This window comes from Oryx dammah, unplaced genomic scaffold, assembly GCF_014754425.2.
Source record: "Oryx dammah isolate SB20612 unplaced genomic scaffold, SCBI_Odam_1.1 HiC_scaffold_18, whole genome shotgun sequence".
Taxonomy (NCBI): domain Eukaryota; kingdom Metazoa; phylum Chordata; class Mammalia; order Artiodactyla; family Bovidae; genus Oryx; species Oryx dammah.
Window position 1 is genome coordinate 20257030 of NW_024070202.1, and position 25947 is coordinate 20282976.

Below are 25947 nucleotides of genomic sequence, written 5' to 3' on the forward strand. Positions count from 1 at the left end.
TCCCCGCCCCCCCCAAAACAGTGTTGACTGAAGCAGGGTAGTCTGTGGAAACTACAGCCAGAAGACTACAATTATAAATAATTTGTACTTCATAGGGATGGGGCAAAACATGTGAAAACATGAGCTCTTTATTCATCCTTCTGTCTACCCATTCACAGTACAATCATCCTGCCCTCAATCCATCTTTCCATTGATCCTCCAAACCTTTCTGCTGGTTTGTCTCATTCAATGTCATCATACAGGAGTATTATCCAGACTGTCTTTCTTAATAACCACAAATCTCACAGACCTTATGCAGATACAAGTGTGGATTATTTGGTATGTTTTATATAAAAGCATGTTCTAAAATTTTCTATGATATAAACCACAGTAAGCTTTATGGTGCTTTATAACTAACACCTTTGGCTTCCCTCATTTGGAAATGTGTTCCATCTGTATAAACTGGAAGGATGTCTTGAGTTTCTATAGCTAGAATCTACTTTCATTTCACTGTGAACTCTTATAAGAGTCAATTCATATTATGCATCTAATGATCAGTAACACTTCCATCAGCTTTCTAGGAGTTATACTGATAACCTCATGGGCAAGGCCTCTTCCTGTCATATTTTGAGGATAGATTTATGCCAGGACAAATTGGACATTTTTCAAGACTACTGGAATTCTGAACAGCCAGCTCATAGAAACTGTCAAAGATTTTACTACTGACTCTTCTCAGCAGAGAACCTGTCAAGTCTTTCTTCTAAATAAGTGATAATGGAAATTTTGATTACCTCATATTCTGTTAGAACTGTGAGAGTTCCATGAATAAAATGTGGATAGTCTCAATATCAAGAAGAAATATTTTTCCTATTGTTTGTAGATGCCATTACCAACTTAATAACTATCCTGATAATTCAACTCATACCAAGTTTTGAATATCATACTTTATACTTTGTGAGTACTTTAATAATAAATATTTCAACTTCCTGAAAATTAAATATATTAGCTCCAAGGAAAAGAATTATGGCCTTGTGTGGTATGAGTCAGTTAATAGCAGAAAATATATCAATGAATAAAGTAATTTAAAGTGATCTGGCCTTTGTGCTATGGTGGTCATTATCAATCTTCTATGTAACATGATATACCAAGATAACGAAGTTGATGTCGTATCACTTGTTTTCAGTATTTCTGTATAAAGAAATTTTATGTTGGGGTTAAAGTATTTTGAGTTAAAGTATTTTTAATAGTTTGGTTATGTGTGAAAAGACATTTAGAGAACACAGAGAGAGAATTTACAAAAACAACAGTTCAATCCTTGTTCTTCAAATTAAGTGCAATATGAATTGCTTTTAGGATAGGCTGTTCACGGTTAAACAGTCAGGATTTCTTGAGATCAGTACCTTCTTGTTAGGATTGAATAAGCAAGTTATTCTGAGAAGTTTCCCTGTTTTTATAAAGTAAGCTTTCCTTCCTTCATATTTATTGAAAAAGATAAGACTATGAACAATCTTCACAGCCCACAGTCTAATTGTTCTCCATTCACACATATCTATAGTATTCACATGTGTTACCCTTGGGATGCTGGTATATCTAACAAGTTTCCTACTGGGGAAAATTGAGTACTACTGGGAGCCTGGTCGGAGAAGGCAATGGCACCCCACTCCAGTACTCTTGCCTGGAGAATCCCAGGGACAGAGGAGCCTGGTAGGAGGCCGTCTATGCGGTCGCACAGAGTCGGACACGGCTGAAGCGATTTAGCAGCAGCAGCAGCAGCAGGGACAACTCACACCGGAGAAGGCAATGGTACCTCACTCCAGTACTCTTGCCTGGAAAATTCCATGGATGGAGGAGCCTGGTAGGATGCAGTCCAAGGGTCACGAAGAGTTGGACACTTACTGAGCGACTTCACTTTCACTTTTCACTTTCATGCACTGGAGAAGGAAATGGCAACCCACTCCGGTGTTCTTGCCTGGAGAATCCCAGGGACAGAGGAGCCTGGTAGGAGGCCGTCTATGGGGTCGCACAGAGTCGGACACGACTGAAGCAACTTAGCAGCAGCAGGGAGAACTCACATAATCTAAGTTCTGAGGAAAAAATAACTGCAACTTTTAGTAAGAATCAACTGTTTTTGCAAAGACTATAAGAGGCTTATTAATATTCTTGATATTTGACATGAAAGGACACAGATTCTTAAATTATTTATGTTATATACTTACAAGATTGAATATTAATTTTAGGTGAATTGACTGCTTCCATATCTATGAATCTCTGCTTTGGTTTTTACATTAGTCCAACAGATACATCTTAATAATAATATTCTTTGCATCTTATCTTTTTTTCCTGTGATTTTTATTTTTATTGCTCTGCAGTGCTTTGACAGCAGTAGTCAGGGAACTCTATGACAAAATAATTTTTTAAAGTGTCCAATTACAATTCAAAATTCTGAAGGATCTTTTGAAAGTAATAACCTACAGGATATAATTGACATTCAGAAACTAAAATCTGATCTACTTCTAGCAATGAAATTATACTACTCTGAAAGGACTGCCATAATAAATTCACCAAAGGGTATTAAAAATGTAGCCATTAAAGTGACTAAGAAAATATTAATGTACTAACATTACATGTTTTATGCTACTTCCTTAAAATTGCAAGACATATTAGTAGTAAAAGGTATCCCTAGGCTAGATTACTAAATGAGTTAACATGCTGTGTAAAGCCAGTGGATACAAAACAATTAAATTCTGCAAGCTGCCAATGCAAAATTTTAGTCCTTATTTCCCAAGAATTGCTAGCCACTCCTTTTTGGTGGGAGGCAAAAGAACTCGCTCTTCTTTTGTTTTATGAAATGTCTTTTGCTCTTGGTTCTTTCTTTGTTTTTCTGATTCTTCTTGGTCATATTCCTTCTCTGAATGTTTATTTTTTTATTCCGTTCTTTTTTTTTTTTTACCTTTAATACATGTTGTTCCTTCTGCTTAGAATAAACTCTGTCTTGCATGCCTGACCTGCTTAACTATATGGAGTATATGCATCATAACTCAGCTCAAATTCCACCTTCTTTATGAAGGTTCCTCTATTTTCTCACAACAGCTATTCTAAAACTCAATTATAGTGGCTCACACGGTAAAGAATCTGCCTGCAATGCAGGAGACTTGGGTTTGAACCCTGGGTGGGGAAGATCCCCTGGAGAAGGAACTGGCAACCCACTCCAGTATTCTTGCCTGGGAAATCCCATGAGCAGAGGGGCTTGGCAAGCTACAGTCCATGGGGTTGCAAAGAGTCAGACACAACTGAGCGACTAACACTTTTACTTTCAAACTGCATGATGACTATTGGTCTGTGTGCCCTCATGATGACCATGAGCATTTTCCTGACATGAAATTTGTATTGATATTTCTGTCCTCATCACCATAGACAATTTTTGGAACCCTTCTGGCAACTAATCAATAGATGCTGAATGTATTAGTGATACAAGTCCTGCAGTCCCTCAGGTAGTAAAATGTTAAGAGGCTCTTAAGAGGCTCAATCCTAAGATGATCAGAATTTTAGAGTATTATTAATATTTAACAATATGTACTTTTAGTCTTGGCCATCTTGGACTCACTTATTCTTTTGTACACTTATCAATTTGGTCCCCAAACTGAGATTTAGACCAAAAAAAATTCTAAGATATGTCTACCAAATCAAAGCATTTAATCAAAGGGTTTTTTTTTTTTTAAGTTATGCCTTTGGGTTAAAGATCGTTTCCTGTAGTTTTATTCTCTATTTCTTTTAAATTCAAAGTGAATTTTCTCTCAATACCATAATTAATTTATTTTTCAACATCATTATAAAACAGCAAAACAAAGTTTCTTTTTTAACATACAGGTTTTACTTATTCCTATACGAAGAAAAGAAATTTGGGCTTTGGAACACATATTTGCATTCTATATGTATCCTTATAAGACACATGTTTATTCTATTTTTATAATTGATTACTCTTGCTAAATTCTGACTCAGAACCTGAAGTCAAAATTTAAAGAGAGGCTTGTCAGCAAACCAGAACCAACCAAAGATGGAACTTTATTAATTATTTTTACAACCATCATTTAGACTACCATTCACCATAGTTAATATCTGCCATAATGTGAACAAATATACGGCTCTTCATGCCCCCAAATGGCTGCATATATACCCCTGCAGGATGATCCCAAACCTGCTCTCCATAGGTGAGTACTTGAGAAGAAAACAAGATTTACCTTCTTTGTCCTTGTGTGTGCTCAATTGCGAGAGGAGGTTCTCGTTGGCCTGCACGCAGTACACCTCTCGGGTCTGGACCCCTCCTCCGCAGAGGGCCGTCTGGTTGCCTCGCCTCTTGTCCTGCTGACTGAGCAGAGGGTCCACCCGACACTCGGTCCACTCTGTGGTCCTCCAGCTGTATCTAGATAAAGAAAATGCCGGCAGTGGCCATGTGTTTAGTGAATAAAACTTTTCTCCAATCCTATTTATTTTTTCCCCTCAAGAAATTAATCTGAACAATTCCTTCCCCTTGAATCAATCTCAGACCACACCTCTGGCACAGGTTCAGTTTCAATCCCTTCTTCTACATCCTTACCCTGCTCTGTTTAAAGAGGGGTTAAATTTAAGATGATTCAGTTTTAATTGCAACTACTAGAAGTTACTTATTAATATTTTATGCAAAGAGAGCATAATGCTGAATATATGACATTTTATGTTTAATTAAGCTGAACTCAGGCTTGCCCTTTTTTCATGTTTATAAAGAAAGAAAGATTGAATCTGAGAATGGAGAACATTCTAAATGATGATGAACCCAAACGTTTGTTTTGTCTTTAATAAAATGTTTGAAAATTCCTTCTTCATACAGGTCAAAATTGTAATTGTGTGTTAGTAACAAAAATATAACATAATTCAGAGTTTTCTCTTTATCTCTGAGAATGAGTGTTTTTTTTTTTCCTCCTGTAACATTTGAGCATCCCTGATGAGTACTGATGAATGATGAAAAGAGCTGACATTTCTAATCAGTGGAACACAGGAAAGATGATCTATGCTTCTAAATTAAAGCTCCAATCAAGATTATGATATGAAGAAAATGTCGGGGGATTATCAGGCCAACACATGCTTTAAGGAGATAGCCAGGGTCTTGATGTCACTGCAGATAGACAGTGATGGCATTTCTCCACCTCAAGGAAAATGGATATTCTAAAAGCACAAAGAAAATGGCTCTTGGAGTACTTTATGTCACTTTAACCAAGATGCTTCCTTAGTAATCAGATTAACAGCCAACACAGGTACAAATGGATGTGCTAATGCTCATCTCAATTAGACAAAAAGGTTAAATGGGCTCTTGGATGTCTGATCCAGATGCTTTGCTTTGTCAGTGGTAAGGCTTCATTCGGTAAAGGTGAACTTCATGCCCATTTTTCAATTTTTGTAAGGGGAGATTCATGGCTTAACAGAGGTACAGGTCTGGGGCATCAAGGAACAATGCTCTTGACATATATTCATAAAGGAAGTACAGCATTCAGGTCAATTATAAAATCATTGATAATTGATGCCTTGAGAGGAGAGACGGGGAGGTGTGAAGGAAAAGAAAACTAAACAAGCCATTCATTAGGGGAGTTAAAATGAAAATTTTATTTATTTATTTATTTTATAGAGCAGCATCCCAACATAGGTCATCCTAAGGAGTCCTGTGAGAGAAATAAATTTTTTCGTAATGTAAATTGATTACACATTCTTAAAAAAAAATGCCACCATCCACAAAGGGTTAGAAGACAGAGATTTAGAGTAGGGATTTATTTTAATTAATAGTTAATGATGTTTGAATAACTGAGAGGATAAAGATATCCTAGCTTGAGATTAAAAAATGGAAGAATCTCGCAGAAGACGAAACACTCTGACTAGAGAGAACCTGGCAACTTCCCTGAAACTGTTATGTCAAGGGGAACACACACGTCAGTGGGGGCAGGCAGAGAAGTTAGGAAGGAAACTCTCCAGAGTGTTCAGTTACTGCTTACGTTAGGGGAGAAGGGAGATTCCATAGGGCTGCATAACTGACGATCTTGTACGAATCATTACTATGCTTTGTTATTATTATTATTACTCTTAGAAATGGGAGGAGGAGCAGCAGCAATGGTAGTGGTAATTTTCCTCTTCACTGCTTCATCAAGTGCAAGCTGTAAGCCTGTTCTCTAAATGGTTCAAATATTCCAGGGAACCTTTCAATGAAGCTTGTGGGTATCTACTGATAGACTAAGATTCTATAAGGTTTTTTTTGTAAATACTCTCTACATTCAGACCAACCTGAAATATATTTATCACCAAGTTGATTCACAGAAATGCCTTAGAAATGATTTTTAAGGATAAAAAGAATATAGTTACAGTCCCAAATATTTCAAAACAGTCTTATTTCATCTGAATTCAATGAACATTTATTGGGCACTTACTATGTGCCTGGTCCTATGACATAAATGAGTGATTAAAGGAGAAACAATCTCCACACCCAAAGTTAATAAGCAATCTTGGTCCTGAGAGAGCTTAAAGTCTTATTATTTTGATATAGTATTCTACTCTATTTAATAGGATTTGCTATACACAGTACTGAATTTTAATAGGGCTTGCTCAATAGGCAAAAGGAACCTATATTTTGAAAGATTATTTTACCTTATAGACTAGTTGACAAACTATGGCTAAATTCAACCTGTACCGTTTCTATAAATAAATTTTATGGAAACATATCCACACTCGTTTCTTTACATATTGCTTACAGCTTCAACAGCAGAGTTGAATCATCGTGACAGATACATATGGCTCATAAAGACTAACATATTTACTATTTCTCCACTTCAGCAAAAGCTTGTCAATACTCACTATAGAAAATGTGCAAAGAACTACTGCTAAAAATCCAACTTTTGTGGAGATTGGGAAACATAGCTTGCTACTGACACTTTTATTTAGTAAAACTGATATTTTTGGTTTTTATAGGATAGTGTTTGTAAAGAGACACATTTCTACTTAGAATTTGTAAAAATCAGTATTTCTCAACACACCATCCAGTTGAAATCAAACAGCTAAAGGGATATGCACTTTGGGCAGACGGGGCAGCAGAGACCGCTGTCCTTATTAACTCACGTGGCACAAGGGGCAACTCCATCTCCTTGAGACACACAGGGCTCTTTTTCCTCAAGTTCTGGACACTTCTTCTCGCTGCCAATAGGAAACTGCCTGATGAGCCGAGTTCTCACGCGGGTGCCTTTAGGGGATGCCGTGTCATGGCATGTTTTTGAGCAGGGGCTCCACTCTGACCACTCGGATACCTGGCACTCCTTGGTCATCACACAGGCCTGGAAGGTCATTGGCAGCTTCTCTTGCTGGCAGAAGCTGCAAAAGAGAATTAATATTCTCATCACAGACTCGTAGGCAGGCATGAACTTGTAGGCAGGCATGAACATTCCAGAGCAAAATCAGCTTGGACATTTTTATTTCTACTTGGAAGTACAATTCCAATTTCATTGAAAACGTACGAACATTTATGACGTGTAAAAGCTGTTAGACTCCTAGCTAACATTTGCATTTCCTCTTAGTTTGTAATAGTTGTTAAACCATTCACAGGAAATAGAAAATAAAAGGATGAAGCAAAATTAGCTGAAACTAAGTTTACCATATTGTTCATTTTACTCACTCCAGATTTGTTTTAACTTAGAAAATGAACTGTTAACATAAGACAATTTTCACTCTGTTTAGTGATTTAAATAAACATGCCTGGATAACTACTAAAATATTATTTTGAATAGAAAAAAGTAATTTAATTTATGCTTACAATTATTTTTAATATCATTTGAAATTTTAGCTGTCAATTACAATTGTAGGCTTATTCAAATATATCAACTTTTTCCAGTTCATACTTTAATGCAAGGTCTACATATATGAGTATATTAATTAAATACTTCTTAAGCATTAGAGGCTTCCCTGGTGGCTCAGACAGTAAAGTGTCTGTCTGCAATGCAGGAGGCTTGGGTTTGATCCCTGGGTTGGGAAAATCCCCTGGAGAAGGAAATGGCAGCCCACTCCAGTACCCTTGCCTGGAAAATCCCATGGACGGAGGAGTCTGGTAGGCTGCAGTCCACGGGGTCGCAAAGAGTCAGACATTACTGAGCGACTTCACTTTCACTTTCTTTAACCATTAGAAGGGTGACAGAGGATGAGATGGTTGGATAGCATCATCGACTCAATGGACATGAGTTTGAGCAAACTCTGAGAGACAGTGAAGGACAGAGAAGCCTTGTGTTCTGCAGTTCATGGGGTCACAAAGAGTTCAGACTCGAGTGAGCGACTGAACAAGCATTAGAAATATAAATTTATTAGGCTATACTGCTGTAGAGATACCTTCTAAATATATCGAGAATATTTAGTCACCAGTAAAGTATTTATGTTCAAATTCTTATCTAACGTTTCCTCCTTCAATTAGAAGGATGTTGAATTCTTTTTTAATTAATTTTTTACTGAAGGATAATTGCTTTACAGAATTTTGTTGTTTTCTGTCAAACCTCAACATGAACCAGTCACAGGTATACATATATCTCCTCCGTTTTGAACCTCCCTCCCATCTCCCTCTCCATCCCATCCCTCTAGCCCGTTTGAGTTCCCTGAGCCATACAGCAAATTCTCGTTGGCTATTCTACATATGGTAAGGTAAGTTTCCATGTTACTCTTTCCATACATCTCACCCTCTCCTCCCTCTCCCCATGTCCATAAGTCTATTCTCTATGTCTGTTTCTCCATTGCTGCCCTATAAATAAATTCTTCAGAACCATTTTTATAGATTCCATATATATGCATTAGAATATGATGTTTTTCTTTTTCTCTTTCTGACTCACTTCACTCTGTATAATATGTTCTAGGTTCATCCACCTTATCAGAACTTACTCAAATGTGTTCCTTTTTATGGCTGAGTAATATTCCATTGTGTATATGTACCACAACTTCTTTATCCATCCATCTGTTGATGGACATCTAGGTTCCTTCCATGTTCTAGCTATTGTAAATAGTGCTACAATGAACAATGGGATACATGTGTCTTTTTCAACCCTGGTTTTCTCAGGGTATATGCCTAGGAGTGGGATTGCTAGGTCATATGGTGGTTTTGGTTTTTCCAGTAGTCATGTATGGATGTGAGAGTTGGACTGTGAAGAAGGCTGAGCACAGAAGAATTGATGCTTTTCAACTGTGGTGTTGGAGAAGACTCTTGAGTGTCCCTTGGACTGCAAGGAGATCCAACCAGTCCATTCTGAAGGAGATAGGCCCTGGGATTTCTTTGGAAGGAATGATGCTAAAGCTGAAACTCCAGTACTTTGGCCACCTCATGAGAAGAGTTGACTCATTGGAAAAGAATCTGATGCTGGGAGGGATTGGGGGCAGGAGAAGAAAAGGACAACAGAGGATGAGATGGCTGGATGGCATCACTGACTCGATGGACATGAGTCTGAGTGAACTCCGGGAGTTGGTGATGGACAGGGAGGCCTGGCGTGCTGCAATTCATGGGGTCGCAAAGAGTCGGACACGACTGAGAGACTGAACTGAACTGAACTGATGGTGGTGAATCTCCATACCATCTTCCACAGTGGCTGTATCAATTTACATTCCCACCAACAGTGCAAGAGTGTTCCCTTTTCTCCATACCCTCTCCAGCATTTATTGTTTGTAGACTGTTTGATGATGGCCCTTCTGACTGGTGTGAGGTGATATCTCATTGTAGTTTTGATTTGCTTTTCTCTAATAATGAGCAATGTTGAGCATCTTTTCATATATTTGTTATCTGTATGTCTTCTTTGGAGATATGTCTATTTAGGTCTTTTTCCCACTATTTGAGTGGGTTGTTTTTCTGGTATTGAGTTCTATGAGCTGCTTATATATTTTGGAAATTAATCCTTTGTCAGTTGTTTCATTTGCTATTATTTTCTCCCATTCTGAGGGTGGTCTTGTTATCTTGTTTATAGTTTCCTTTGGTGTGCAAAAGCTTTTAAGTTTAATCAGGTCCCACTTGTTTACTTTTCTTTTTATTTCTATTACTCTAGGAGATGGGTCATAGATGATCTTGCTTTGATTTATGTCATTGAGTGTTCTGCCTATGTTTTCCTCTAAGAGTTTTATAGTTTCTGGTCTTACATTTAGGTCTTAATCCATTTTGAGTTTATTTTTGTGTATGGTGTTAGGAAGTGTTCTAATTTCATTCTTTTACATGTAGCTGTCCAGTTTCCCCAGCATCATTTATTGAAGAGACTGTCTTTGCCCCATTATATATTCTTGACTCCTTTGTCAAAAATAAGGTACCCATAGGTGCATGGGTTTATTTCTGGGCTTTCTATCTTGTTCCATTGGTCTATATTTCTGTTTTGTGCCAGTACCATACTGTCTTGATGACTGTAGCTTTGTAGTATAATCTGAAGTCAGGAAGGTTGATTCCTCCAGCTCCATTCTTATTTCTTAAGACTGCTTTCGCTATTTGGGGTCTTTTGTGTTTCCAAATGAATTGTGAAATTTTTTGTTTTAGTTTTGTGAAAAATGCCATTGGTAATTTGATAGGGATTGCGTTGAATCTGTAGATTGCGTCTCGTAGTACAGTCATTTTCAAGTATTGATTCTCCTACCCAGGAACATGGAATAAATCTGCATCTGTTTATGTTACCTTTGATTTCTTTAATTAGTGTCTTATAATTTTCTGTGTACAGTTCTTTTGTCTCAATAAGTAAGTTTATTCCTAGAGATTTAATTTTTTTTGTTGCAATGGTGAATGGGATTGATTCCTTAATTTCTCTTTCTGATTCTTCTATGTTAGTATATAGAAATGCAAGTGATTTCTGTGTATTAATTTTATATCCTGCAATTTTGCTAAATTCACTGATTAGCTCTAGTAATTTTCTGATACTATATTTAGGGTTTTCTATGTATGGTTTCATGTCATCTGCAAACAGTGAGAGCATTGCTTCTTTCCTGATCTGGATTCCTTTTATTTCTTTTTCTTCTCTGATTGTTGTAGCTAGGACTTCCAGAACTACGTTGAATAAGAGTGGTGAAAGTGGACATCCTTGTCTTGTTCCTGATCTTAGGGGGAATGCTTTCAATTTTTCACCACTGAGAATAGTGTTTCCTGTAGGCTTATCATATATGGCCTTTACTATGTTGAGGTAGGTTCCTTCTATGCCCATTTTTTGAAGTTTTATTCATAAATGGGTGCTGAATCTTGTCAAAGGCTTTTTCTGCATCTACTGATATCATATGGATTTTATCTTTCAATTTGTTGATATGGTCTATCACATTGATTTGCATATATTGAAGAATCCTTGCATTCCTGGAATAAACCAAACTTGATCATGGTGTATGAGCTTTTTGATGTGTTGAATTCTGTTTGCTAAAATTTTGTTGAGGATTTTTGCGTCTATGTTCATCAGTGACATTGGCCTGTAGTTTTCTTTTTCATGTTGTTTTTGTCTGGCTTTGGTATTGGGGTGATGGTGGCCTTGTAGAATGAGTTTGGAAGTGTTCTTTCCTCTGCAATTTTTTGAAAGAGTTTTAGAAGGATAGGCATTAGCTCATCTCTAGATGTTTGACAGAATGCTCCTGTGAAGCCATCTGGTCCTGGGCTTTTCTTTTTTTGGGAGATTTTTGATCACAGCTTCCATTTCAGTGCCTGTAATTAGGTTATTCATAGTTTCTATTTCTTCCTTGTTCATTCTTGGAAGATTGAACTTTTCTAAGAATCTGTCCATTTCTTCCAGGTTATCCATTTTATTGCCATACAGTTGTTCAGAACAGTCTCTTATAATCTTTGTACTTCTGCATTGTCGGTTGTAATCTCTCCTTTTTCATTTCTAATTTTGTTGATTTTATTCTTTTCTCCTTTTTTCCTGATAAGCCTGGCTAAATATTAGTTAATTTTCTTTATCTTCTCAAAGAACAAGCTTTTAGTTTTATTAATCTTTAGTATTTTTTCTTTCATTTCTTTTACATTTATTTCTGCTCAGATTTCTTTCCTTCTACTAATTTTGGGATTTTTTTGTTTTTCTTTTTCCAGTAGGTATAAAGTTAGGCTGTCTATTTGATGTTTTTAGGTGTAAAATTTAGGTGTAAAGTTAGGTGTAAAGTGTAAAGTTAGGTGTAAAGTTAGGCTGTCTATTTGATGTTTTTCTTGTTTCTTGAGGTAGGATTCTATCACTATAAATAAACTTCCCTTTTAGAACTGCTTTTGCTGCATTCCATAGGCTTTGAGTTGTCATGTTTTCATTATCATTTGTTTCTAGAAATTTTTTGATTTCCCTTTTCATTTCTTTTGTAACCTGTTGGTTATTTAGAAATGTGTTGTTTAATCTCCATGTGTTTGTGTTTGTTACAGTTTTTTTCTTGTAATTGATATCTAATCTCATAGCATTGTGGTCAGAGAAGATGCATGATATGATTTCTATTTTCTTAAATTCACTGAGGTTTGATTTGTGACCCAAGATGTGGTTTATCCTGGAGAATGTTCCATGTGCTCTTGAGAAGATGTATTCTTCTGCATTTGGGTGGGATGTCCTGAAGATATCAATAACATCCATCTCATCTAATGTATCATTTAAGATTTGTGTTTCCTTATTAGTTTTCTGTTCTGATGATCTGTCCATTGGTGTGAGTGAGGTGTTACAGTCTCCTACTATTATTGTGTTCCTATCAATTTCTCCTTTTATGTCTGTTAGTGTTTGTCTTATGTACTGAGGTGCTCCTATGTTGAGTGCATATTATTTACAATTGTTATGTCTTCCTCTTGGATTGATCCCTTGACCATTATGTAGTGTCTTTCCTTATCTCTTGTAATCTTCTTTATTTTAAGGTCTATTTTGTCTGATATGAGGATTTATTTTGCTTCCCATTTGCAAGGAATATATTTTTCCATCCTCTCACTTTCAGTCTATATGTGTCTTGAGGTCTAAAGTGGGTTTCTTGTAGATAGCATATACATGGGTCATGTTTTTGTATCCATTTAGCCAGTCTGTGTCTTTTGGTTGAAGCATTTAATCCATTTACATTTAAAGTAATTGTTGATATATATGTTCCCCTTCCATTTTCTTAACTGTTTGGGGTTGATTTTGTAGATCCTTTTTCTTCTCTTGTATTTCTTGACTATGTAAGTCTATTTAACATTTGTTGTAAAGCTTGTTTGGTGCTACTGAGTTGTCTTAACTTCCACTTGTCTGAAAAGCTTTTGATTTCTCCATGACATTTGGATGAGATCCTTGCCAGGTACAGTAATCTTGGTTGTAGATTTTTCCCTTTCAGTAGTTTAAATATATACTGCCATTTCCTTCTGGCCTGCAGAGTTTCTGCTAAAAGATCAGCTGTTAAGTGTATGGGGTTTCCCTTGTGTGTTACTTGTTGCTTCTCCCTTGCTGCTTTTAATATTCTTTCTTTGTATTCAGTCTTTTTTAGTTTGATTAGTATGTGTCTTGGCGTGTTTCTCCTTGGATTTATCCCGTATGGGACTCTTTGTGCCTCTTGGACTTGATTGACTATTTCCTTTTCCATGTTGGGGAAATTTTCAACTATAATCTCTTCAAAAATTTTCTCATATCTTTTCTTTTTTTTTTTTTTTACTTTACAATTCTGTATTGGTTTTGCCATACATTGACATGAATCCACCACGGGTGTACATGCGTTCCCCTTCTTCTTCTGGGACCCCTATTATTCGAATGTTGGTGCATTTGATATTGTCCCAGAGGGCAATCCTCATTTCTTTTCATTCTTTTTACTTTATTCTGCTCTTCAGAAGTTATTTCCATTATTTTATCTTCCAGGTCACTGATTCGTTTTTCTGCTTCAAATATTCTGCCACTGATTTCTCCTAGAGTATTTTTAATTTCAGTAATTGTGTTGCTTGTCTCCATGTTTATTCTTTAATTCTTCCAGGTCTTTGTTAGTTGATTCTTGCATTTTCCCCATTCTGTTTTCAAGGTTTTTGATCATCTTTACTATCATTATTCTGAATTCTTTTTCAGGTAGTTTGCCTATTTCCTCTTCATTTATTTGGGCCACTGTGTTTCTAATTTGTTCCTTCATTTGTGTAGTATTTCTCTGCTTTTTCATTATTTCTTTTTAAACTTACTGTGTTTGAGGTCTGCTTTTCCCAGATTTCAAGGTTGAATTCTTTCTTCCTTTTGGTTTCTGCCCCTAAGGTTTGTCCAGTGGTTTGTGTAAGTTTCTTATAGGGTGAGATTTGCATTGAGTTTTTGTTTGTTTGCTTTTCCTCTGACGGGCAACACTGAGTGAGGTGGTAATCCTGTCTGCTGATGACTGGGTTTGAATTTTTGTTTTATTTGTTGTCTAGATGAGGCATCCTGCACAGGGTACTATTGGTGGTTGGGTGACACTGGGTCTTGTATTACAGTGGTTTCCTTTGTGTGAGTTCTCACTATTTGGTACCCTCTAGGGTTAGTTCTCTGGTAGTCTAAGGTCTTGGAGTCAGTGTTCCCACTCCAAAGGCTCAGGCCTTGATCTCTATCAGAAGTGTGAAATCAATGTTTGCTCTTTTCCTGTGCTTGCACTCTGGGTCCACACAAAGTCAATGTATGAGCTATTGATCACACTCTTTTATTATTTTAGCAAACTGCAACCTATCAGAAGTGTGAAATCAGTGTCTGCTCTTTGTCTACGCTTGCACTCTAGGTCCACACCAAGGCAATGCATGAGCTGTTGATGATGCGCCTTTATTATTTTACCAAACTGCAACCAGACACTAATCTGAGGAATTCTGGTGAGAGGCCTGCCTTGAGAGATATGCCTACTATAAATGAAGTCCTAAGTTTCCCAAGGATTGATGAAGGCTCTCCATCCTGCAGTTGGAATCAATGTGAGAGCTGGACCATAAAGAAGGCTGAGCACTGAAGAACTGACACTTTCAAACTGTGGTGTCAGAGAAGACTCTCCCCCACCCTCCTTCCAGAAGAGATGTTGAATTCTTAATCCTAATGTCTACATACAAAGATGAAGATGATGTTAGAGAATGTCATCAACCTCTGGTTTATGCACTGTGAAGGATTTTCCTGGAATTATATTGCCTTGTGCTGATTCTTAGTTGAACTCTTGCACATTATCAATAACTAGCAGCTCATGTTTACAAGATAGAGGAGGCCTGTTGCCACAATAGAGCATCTGTTCCAATGGGAGAGTTCACTGATAATTCTGTCTCATCATTCAGGTGCTATATTTAACTATGATAATCAACCATAATGAGAGGCAGGTCCATTTTAATATAACAACTCACATTCAATCTTTTAAAATCTACTGGCCTGTGTATGAAAATTGCATTCCTAGGAAACAATTAGAGCTTAAAATGTCAAAGTCAATTTGTCTGAGGTGGGAGGTCTGGGCAGAAGAATCATCTGAGAGTGCCAATAAAATGGTCCTATGAGTCAGCTCTGTTGCTCCTTATAACAACAGAGAGGACCAGAATCCCATTTTTACTCATATGTCATGTATTGACTATTAATGATGCATTAGGTAACAATACTAACCTAAAAGCAAAACTTTCTCTGTGATGAACAACACAAGTTATTTCATGAAAATCAGGCAAAATAATGACCAAATGACAATCTTTACAATTCATTTCATACAAAACCCTCCATGTGTAATTTCCTCTTAGATACATTTATAACACTTCATCAGATTGTTATCATATACATATGTGCATATATGGGACTTCCCAGGTGGTGCTCATGGTAAAGAATCTGCCAGCCAATGCAGGAGATGCAAGAGATGTGGGTTTGATCCCTGGGTTGGGAAGATCCCCTGGAGGAGGAAATGGCAATCTCCTCCAGTATTCTTGCCTGGAAAATTTCATGGACAGAAGAGCTTGGCAGGTGACAGTCCATAGGGTTGCAGAGAATTGGACATGAATGAGCAACTGAACACACACATACACACATGTAATACTTACAAACTTTATATTCTATGTATAGGCAGAGAATTAATAATCCCTTTTAATCTTTTGTGGAGAATTTGACCATCAGTTAAATACTTCCTCTTACAGTTACCTGGTAACCTAATGAAAGTTGAAATACCAGCTATGTTACTAGATAATATTATTTATGATAGAATGATCAAGTTAATAAATTCAATTTGCTGTGGAGAAACTAAAACTACCTGGTAGGAAGCTACAGCTTTGTGCTTCCCTAAACTCTTGGACTAGGATTTATTTTTATGGAGACTTTATAGGCTATTACAAATAGATCACTTCCAGAGATAGCAGTGCCTGTAGGATTGATACTTTTAAGGCAAGGCTGCTCTTTGACCTCCTGGATGTAGAGTTATCCTTCTTCCCCCTGAAACGTGTTGCATGAATTTCTAGAAGAATTCCCATCAGATGAGGAATGACTATGGCTACAATGATGACAAGCTCTATATCTTTCTAAGCAGATTAATACCAGATGGCAGTCTTGTGAGTCTTGTGTATCTGAAAGTCTTGACAGTATAAGATTAAAACTTAATTCATATTACCTCATGCATGAAAAATGCTGGACTGGATCACTCACAAGCTGGAATCGAGATTGCCGGGAGAAATATAAATAACCTCAGATATGCAGATGACACCACCCTTATGGCAGAAAGAGAAGAACTAAAGAGCCTCTTCATGAAGGTGAGTGAAAAGGAGAGTAAAAAAGCTGGCTTAAAACTCAACATTCAATAAACTAAGATCATGGAATCTGGTTCCATCACTTCATGGCAAATAGATGGGGAAACAATGGAAACAGTGACAGACTTTATTTTGGGGGGCTTCAAAATCACTGCAGATGGTGACTACAGCCATGAAATTCAAAGCCACCTCCTCCTTGGAAGAAAAGCTATGACCAACCTAGACAGCATATTAAAAAGCAGAGACATTATTTTGCTGACAAAGGTCCGTACAGTCAAAGCTATGGTTTTTCCAGTAGTCATGTTTAGATGTTTGAGTTGGACCATAAAGAAGGCTGAGTGCTGAAGAACTGATGCTTTTGAACTATGATTTTGGACAAGACTCTTGAAAGTCCCTTGGAAATCCTAAAGGAAATCAGTTCTGAATATTGACTGGAGGGACTGATGCTGAGGCTGAAGCTCTAATACTCCAGCCACCTGATGAGAAGAGCCAACATTGGAAAAGACCCTGATGCTGGGAAAGACTGAAGGTGGGAGAGAAAGAGATGACAGAGGATGAGATGGTTGGATGGAATCACTGACTCGATGGACATGAGGCTGAGCAAGGACAGGGAATGTAGAAGGACAGGGAAGCCTGGCATTCTGCAGTCCATGGTGTCCAAAGAGTCAGATAGAACTGAAAGACTGAAAACAAATAATCCTTTTGTGTGGGTACCATTATTATTTCTATTTTATAGAGAAAGAGTTTCTGAAAGGTTAGGCAATGTGTTCAAGATCATATGGGAATTTGTAAGACGGGAACTGAAATTTGAACTTGGATTTTCTAAAATCAGAGTCTATTTTCTTAGTCACTCTGCCCTTCTTCTCACAGTTTAAACTGATTGTAAATCTCTGTTAGAGCAAACTGCTGTAGCTGAGACCAATGCCAAGGTTACTGGTACATTGGGAATCCACTAGTTTTACTATTTCACAATCCCAGGATTTGTACCATCCTAGCACTTTGAAAATGTGCTACTTGTTTTAAGGAGGACTTAGTAATTAGGGAAAAGTCAAACCACATGAATTTTCCTGATCCATGTTAACAACTTTTAATGCATGCCCTACATAAAAATCAGCAGCATAAACATGAGAACAGTATTAAGTAATATATGATTATATAGTTTGTAACATATGAGACATGTAACATACCTATTTATCTATTTATACTTTATTTTTCCTTTAATTTTCTAATACCATTATTTCAGTAAATGTGAAATCAAGTAACTCTACATACTGGACTTCAGCAGTACAAAGATGAGATTAGAGTAATTAAACTGGAATCATTCTGTTTGGGGAGGCACAGAAGGATATATGAAGTAGCACATTATTATTTCAGACCAAGTGAAGGTAATCGATGGAAGCATGAAAAACAGTCTTTTGTTTGTTGGAATGTGGGGGAAATACAGCTTTTTTCCTTGGCCTCATTGTAAGGAGGTTTTGTTGAGCAGTGAAAAAAGAGTGGAATTGAAGCCTAGGTCAGATCAAGGGCAGTTAAGTAGATCCAGAAAAGCACCTTCTGTGGATGAGAGAACCATTCAAAGTTTTGGAGCATAAAGGACATGATATTTGCATTTCATGTAAATTCCAGTGGCAGGGTGGAGGTTGGAATAACAGGGTAAAAGATTAGAAACAGAGAGACTATGATGATGGTTACATCATTAATATTTATAGTAAACACAGACTGAGTGCTTTCTGTGTGCTAGACGCTGGTCAAACTGAGGGAGGTATGATTGTGAATGTGAGACTCATCTTCATTGAATTCCTACTGTGAGCCACATACTATATTGTTTTCCCGAAAATATCTCTATCTCATGAAATCCTTAAAACTATTCTGTAAGATGAAGCTCTATCTCTCTTTTATTTTAAGATGCATGCTATGTTGCTTCAGTCATGTCTGACTCTTTGCTATCCTATGGACTGTAGCCTGCCAGGCTCCTCTATCCATGGAATTTTTTAGGCAAGAATACTGCAGTGGGTTGCTATTTCCTACTACAGAGAATCTTCCTGACCCAGGTATTGAACCCATGTCTCTTACATTTCCTCCATTGGCAGGTGGGTTCTCTGTTGCCACAAAAATGGAATCCAAATGTCTCACGTAAGTCTGGATAAAGTAGCAGAAACGGAATTCTAACTAGATATTTCTGCTTATAATAAAGGCATATGAAAGTGTAAACAAAAGGAATGACAGGAGAAATTAAAAGGAGTCAGAAACTATCAAAAGGGGAGTTAAACTGATGGACAGCTGAAGGTGTTAAAAGAGAGGAAGGAGTCACTAAGTAACTTGGAGGTTTCTAGCTTTGGCGATCTGGGGAGCACCACTATGACACTGCAATGGAGAACATGGAGTAAGAAAGAAAGTTTCTGGCAGTAGATAATTGAGCTTAACATTAGTATCATAATTTGATAAGGACATATTTCGTACATATCCAACATGCAGAAATTTCCAGTAGACTGACCCAGAATTAAGGATCACAGTTTAAAGTTCTGGATGACTTGTATACATATAAAAATCATGAGCATATCAGAGTTCACAGCCAAGGCCACAGGACTGTTCACACACTGGGGTTCATTTGGTTGTTGTTCACTCGCTGAGTCATCTCTGACATTTTGTGACCCTATGGACTGCAGCATGCTCGGCTTCTCTGTCTTCCACCATCTCCCGGAGTTTGCTTAAATTCAGGTCCATTGAGTACATGATACTATCGAAACATCTCATCCTCTGTTGCCCTCCTTCTCCTTTTGCCTTCAGTCCTTCCCAGCATCAGGGTCTTTTCCAATGAGTTGGCTCTTCGTATCAGATGGCCAAAGTATTGGAACCTCAGCTTCAACAGTCCTTTTAACAGTCAGGGTTGATTTCCTTTAGGATTAACTGGTTTGATCTTGCAGTCCCGGGGACTCTCAAGAGTATTCTGCAGCATCACAATTTGAAAACATCAATTCTTTGGCACTCAGCCTCCTTTATGGTCTGACTCACATCCATACATGATCACTGGCAAAACCATGGCTTTGACTATACAGATCTTTGTCAACACAGAGATATCTCTGCTTTTTAATACACTGTCCAGGTTTGTCATAGCTTTCCTTCTAAGGAGCAATCATCTTTTAATTTCATGGCTGCAGTCACCATCCACAGTGATTTTGGAGCACAGGAAAATAAAATCTGGGGCTCATTTTAGGCCTGAATAATTCACACATGATCTTACAGTGAACCTTGATAGGTCTGTGAGCACTGTGGTGTTTATTAATTTCATTTTGCAATTGCTAGTGAGTCTAAATAGAGTCACTAAATTGACACTTACTAAATTGTTCAGCTACCATTATTTACCATTCTCTCCTTTGTTCTGGTCATGCAAAAGATGACATGAGAGAGCTTAGGGGAACCACATATTTTGGTTCATTATGGTTTTCGTGAGAACATACACCTCCAGGATTCAAAGACAAAGGCTATGCCTCTGTAGAGCAGCATGGTAGAAGATGTGACTGTAGAAACTATGAAAGTTTCCTTTTTGTTTATGTGATATATTCAGGATAGCCCTGATGGCTAAGACTGAACACAACAAAAGTTTGGCTTTGAGACAAAAAGAGGTATTGCTAATCACCTTGTATCACATAGAGAAGAATCAGATTGAAAAAAAAGAAAAAGTGGAGAAGGCAAAGTTTAATTTTTGCCTTTAAAGATACTTCATTAAAAAATGAAAGAGCACAGATATTTCTGACAGTTACTTTTAAACCTGATCATCCAGTATATTTAACACTTTTTATTTCAGGGCAAGGTTAAAATGGATAAACTGTAGGTCACTTTTTATTTCATTTTTGATATTTCAAATTGTACTACACAAAATTAAATGCAATTTCAAATATTTTGTATGAAAATTATTTCTGTAGCCCATTTAATAATCATAATATCTGTCAAAATATACCTTCTTTCTGAAGGTAGCCTAATTAACCTCCCAAAATACTATGATCATTCTTTAGCTTCTTAAAAAGAAACTTTCCACATCTCTCATTTTTTTCAAGACCAAGTCCAGACTTTCATTTCTCATAACCAAAGCTGTCTATAATCTGTCACTACCCCATGACACTCTGGTCATCACTTAAGCAAAATTAATGTTTAGGCTTCCTCCCTAGTACCCTGCAATTCTGCTCAGTCTCCTTACTGTCTCCATATAACACCAGCCCGCTTCTATCTACCCACTTTTGTCTACACCACTTGTCATTTGGAGTCTCGTCTCCTGTCTTCTGTATCTCTCTGTATCTTCTGTACCTCCCAGGACCTAGGTGTTATAGCCCACGCTCAAGAAAAGTCTTGAAATGTGGCCTGAAACATCCTTCCCCAAGTAGCACCATGTGACAATTTTTCCTTCTCACAGGAAAAATATGAAATAACAGAATGAAAACAAAATGTCATAAGTTATAAGTAAGAAATGTGTGTCCCTTACAAATAGTTAGGCTGAATATTTGCACTGAGGTGGTGAAAATGTGACATCTGTAAATCCCCTATTTGAAGTTTCTTTGCTTAGAATCTGGTGGCTCAGAGGTTAAAGCGTCTGCCTGCAATGCAGGAGACCAGGGTTTGATCCCTGGGTCGGGAAGATCCCCTGAAGAAGGAAATGGCAACCCACTCCAGTATTCTTGCCTGGAGAATCCCATGGACGGAGGAGCCTGGTGGGCTACAGTTCATGGGGTCACAAAGAATCGGACACGACCAAGCAACTTCACTTTCTTGCTTAGAATCACTTGTTTAATCCTTTTTCTCTCATCTCTCCTCTTGCTCAATCAATAGACAGATAGGTATCAATATACGAAAAAAATCTTTTTTTGTTCCTAACAAAGCAAAAAAGAAAATGACATCATAGTAGTTATGTTTGGAAATCACCCTAGACATACTGTTTCTAATCCAGGGACAGTAATAAAATTGATCAGAATAGTTTTTCATTGTCTCACTGAAGTCTAACATCTGCAGTTAGGGTCTCTGGAGGCAGAAGTTATTCCTGAAAGTTTCATATAATCTAGAATTTTGGTATTGAAAGTGGTCTGCAGACAAATACCTTGACAATTAACTGAAAGCTTGTTAGCCATGCAGGATCTTAAATTCTCAGGCTTCACTACTGAGTCAGAATCAGTATTGTAACTACATTCCAAAGTGATCCATAAGCATGCTGAAGTTTGAGAACACTGAGCTACAGCTAACTCTCTCAACTATCCCTAAAATAGAATCAGTCACTATTTACAGTCAGCAAAGGAATCTTTAACAGTATAGCCTTTCTTCCTACAGAAAACAGAAACTGAGTAGATCACACGAAATGGGATTTATTATCAAATATTAGGTTGTTTAAAAGGCATGTTTTCATCCTGCAAAGATGAAAATAAATTCAGTAACACTATTATTGTTACAGGAGAATTTTCTATATAAAGGGTAATACCATAAATCTTTTCATAATATTAATAAGCATCTCCAAGTTTTGTAAAGAGAACAAACACAATTTCATGTTCAGAGTAGATTAAAAAATTCATTTTGTTGGTAAAAAGCAAAATACATTTGTAGCTTGTATACTCTGTTAGGCATCATGGTCCCGTGTTTTATTGGATTACATAAATTGTTCTGTTAATGAAAGTGGGTGTCCTTATCCTGACCTGAAAAATACAAGGTTATGCACAATGTTCACAGCAGCTCTATTTACAATAGTCAAGACATACTGCTAAGTCGCTTCAACTCTGTGCGAACCCATAGACAGCAGCCCACCAGGCTCCCCCGTCCCTGGGATTCTCCAGGCAAGAACACTGGAGTGGGTTGCCACTTCCTTCTCCAGTGCATGAAAGTGAAAAGTGAAAGGGAAGTCGCTCAGTCATGTCTGACTCTTTGTGACCCCATGGACTGCAGCCCACCAGGCTCCTCCATCCATGGGATTTTCCAGGCAAGAGTACTGGAGTGGGGTGCCATTGCCTTCTAGGAGCAATCTAAATGTCCATTGACAGGTGAATGGATAAAGAGGATGTGGTATACATACACACACACACAAGAGTATTAGTCAGCCATAAAAAGAATAGGTAATGCCATTTGCAGCAACATGAATGGCCCTAGAGATTATCATACTAAGTCAGACACAGAAAGACAAATATCATATGATATCACTTAAATGTGAAACGTAAAAAAAAAAAAAATTATTTACAAAACAGGAACAGACTCAGACTTCAAGAACAAACTTATGTTTACCAAAGGGGACAGCAGGGAGTGGGGTGAGAGAGAAACTAGGAGTTTGGGATTAACATATACACACAATTATATATATAATAGATAATCAGCACCATCTTACTGTATAGAGTATCGAACTATATTATCTTCTAATAACCTTTAATGTAAAAGAATCTGAAAAATTATATATGTGTATGGGTGTATATGTATATATATATAAACTGAATCACTTTTATGTATACCTGAAACCACATTGTAAATTAACTATACTTCAATTTTTAAAAAATGATAAAGAAAATATAAGGGTGTGGAACTTAAAACACATACAGAGTATTACTATAATTCTACTGACTATTTGAGAAAAAAAATTACACACTTTTGGAGGCAGATGTATTTTTCACATATACAAGATAGCCATCGACTGACAGTTATGTCTGCAGTTCCATTTCTTATGCTTACACACAAATGATTTAATTTAAAAATCATATTCAGAGATTAATATAAGAATATAATACTCAAATATATGTTTATTTTCCCTACTGATCTACTGTTTCCTTTTTTTCAACTGAATAAATGAGTTGACTGATAGGACTGCCTAGTTTTCTGAGTCTCCAGTTTGTAACAAGATAGAAGTTGATGAATGCTGTATTCACAGTTGAGATCCAAGTCATTCTAAACTGCCACTCTTGGGTTGCATGACTCTGATCAGGTGACTCTTCTACCAGATAGCTTTTCAATATGATGAAATTACATTTTCTGAAAAGACCTCAAAGTCCCTTTCTTCAATAAAAACTGTAAGTCTTCATAATCTAACCAATCTAAATTCTTATTGGCTTGCGTTTTCATATTGAATTTTTAAAAAGAATACCTTTCCCACCTCTAACTACGTTCAAATGGTATTTCCTTTTTTCTCACAATGATACAGTATTAATATAAGGACATTTATCACATTTATAAACATATGGAAACAACATAAATGGCTATAGATAATGGGATAAATACATAAATTATGGCTGCACTCATAACACAGAACATTATTCAAGACCCTAACTGTAAGACTGTCTTATTTCTGACTTGAATTTTTCAGAACTGGGAACTGAAAAAAATTAGTGAAAAATCAGAGCACACATATATATTCAGAAAATATTTCTTAATTATGCTCTAAAATGGTTTTCAAGCCATTTATTGTAAATGTTACAATCATAAATTGAGAATCTAGAATTTAAAAAATACTTTTCCCGCCTTTAATTATGTTCAAATAGCATTCCTTTTCTAAGTACAAACTTCAATTTCCTCTAATAGTACACGTATTTATCCATTTGAATGAACAGTTTGCATATTTTCTAATTTCATTCTCTAAGTGTGCCCTTTCCTTCACGGAATTCAGTGAGTTAGAAGCAATAATTCTTATGGAAGCAAAATGCATGCAGAGTCAAATTACTTTCCTTATAAAGGCAGAGGTCTTTCCCCTTGCTTCGATATTTGAAAACCTTTTGTTGAGCTGCTGGGAACGCTGCCAAGTGGTGTCACCTGCCAGCTGGAGGGATCATATGCTCCCTGTTAGAGCCGAGGGCCATGCTGCTGGTCAGCAGCTGAATGTGGACTACCAGCACTGCATGTACTGAGTAGTGGGCTAAACTGCTACAGCAGTGAGGCCTCCCTGGAAGGGCCAGTACATGCATTTTCTGTCCTTTCAAACAGTGAATGCTTGTGTGCAGCTGCTTCCTTATCACCCATGCTGTTCCAATAGGAGAACCACAGTGAAGTTTCGTGGCACAATCCCAAAGCCGCCCCCAGTGTAAACTCTGTAGATAGCTTTCTGAGCCATGGTGAGAACTACCTACCAGCCTTCTAAAACGGTGTAACCTGGCATGACTAATTTGGGCAATTAAAGAGCCCTTTTCAGCATTAAGGAATGTTTGCCTCTTTTTTCAAAACTCAGACTAAAGGAAAAGAGAAGGGAAACCTAGCCACAGAAATATTTTAGCTATTATTTTGAATTCTGCATCTAATTTCTAATGTGTGTGTGTGGCACGAGAGGGGGTGTGCAGCATCAATAAGCAATTCTTGGATACTCGCTGGATGTTCACGAGGTCAACTTACTTCTGACACTATCTACTCAGAGACAGTGTCAGATTTCAAAGGCGACAGGTTCAGTCCTGCGAGACTGTCCCCACCCTCTCACTTCAGATGCCAGGTTGCTTCCTGTATTGACTGACTGTAGCCACAGATTCCCAAGACTCTGCTTCTCGAGTTTGAATAATTTGCTAGAACAGCTTGCAGAACCCAGAGTTAAAAACATTTTCCTTACCAGAATAGTGGTTTTAATAAAAGGATATAACTCAAGAAGAGAGAGACAGAGGAGATACACAGGACAAGGTATGGAGAAGGGTGGAGCTTCCAGGCTCTCTCCAGGCCAGTCATTCCAGTCATTCCATCTGCACCTGCACTTCTTCACCAGTCTGGAAACACTCCAAACCCATCTTTCTGGGGGTTTTTAAGGAAGCAAGACTGGCTAAATCATTAGCCACTGGCAACTGCTTCAACCTCAAGCCCCTCTCCTCTGCTGGAAGGTGGAGATGGGGAAGATGAGATTGAAAGTTCCAATCCTTCCATCACAAGCTGGCTCCACTGACAACTAGCCCCTGCCCTTTGGTGCTTTTCAAAAATCACCTATTGACATAACAAAGACGCTTTTATCACTATCTACACTGAAGAATTTCTATGGTTTGGGGAACTCCGAGCCAGATGGCATCTGGTCCCATCACTTCATAGCAAATAGATGGGGAAACAGTGGAAACAGTGGCAGACTTTATTTTTTGGGCTCCAAAATCACTGCAGATGGTGATTGCAGCCATGAAATTAAAAGACGCTTACTCCTTGGAAGGAAAGTTATGACCAACCTAGATAGCATATTCAAAAGCAGAGACATTACTTTGCCAACAAAGGTCCATCTAGTCAAGCTATGCTTTTCCAGTAGTCATGTATGGATGTGAGAGTTGGACTGTGAAGAAGGCAGAGCGCCGAAGAATGGATGCTTTTGAACTGTGGTGTTGGAGAAGACTCTTGAGAGTCCCTTG

The 25947-nt window shown here is 37.4% G+C and overlaps 1 protein-coding gene across 1 annotated transcript in view; it reads right to left on the reverse strand.

Moving 5' to 3' along the window:
• The window catches only part of THSD7A (thrombospondin type 1 domain containing 7A), a 484105-nt gene that overhangs the window by 210363 nt on the left and 247795 nt on the right, over positions 1–25947 (reverse strand). The window contains exons 3-4 of the mRNA XM_040260579.1: positions 7111–7359; positions 4218–4399 (exon numbers count right to left, since the gene is read on the reverse strand). Coding sequence (XP_040116513.1) covers positions 4218–4399; positions 7111–7359 — 431 coding nt within the window. The remainder of the gene's footprint in view (positions 1–4217; positions 4400–7110; positions 7360–25947) is intronic.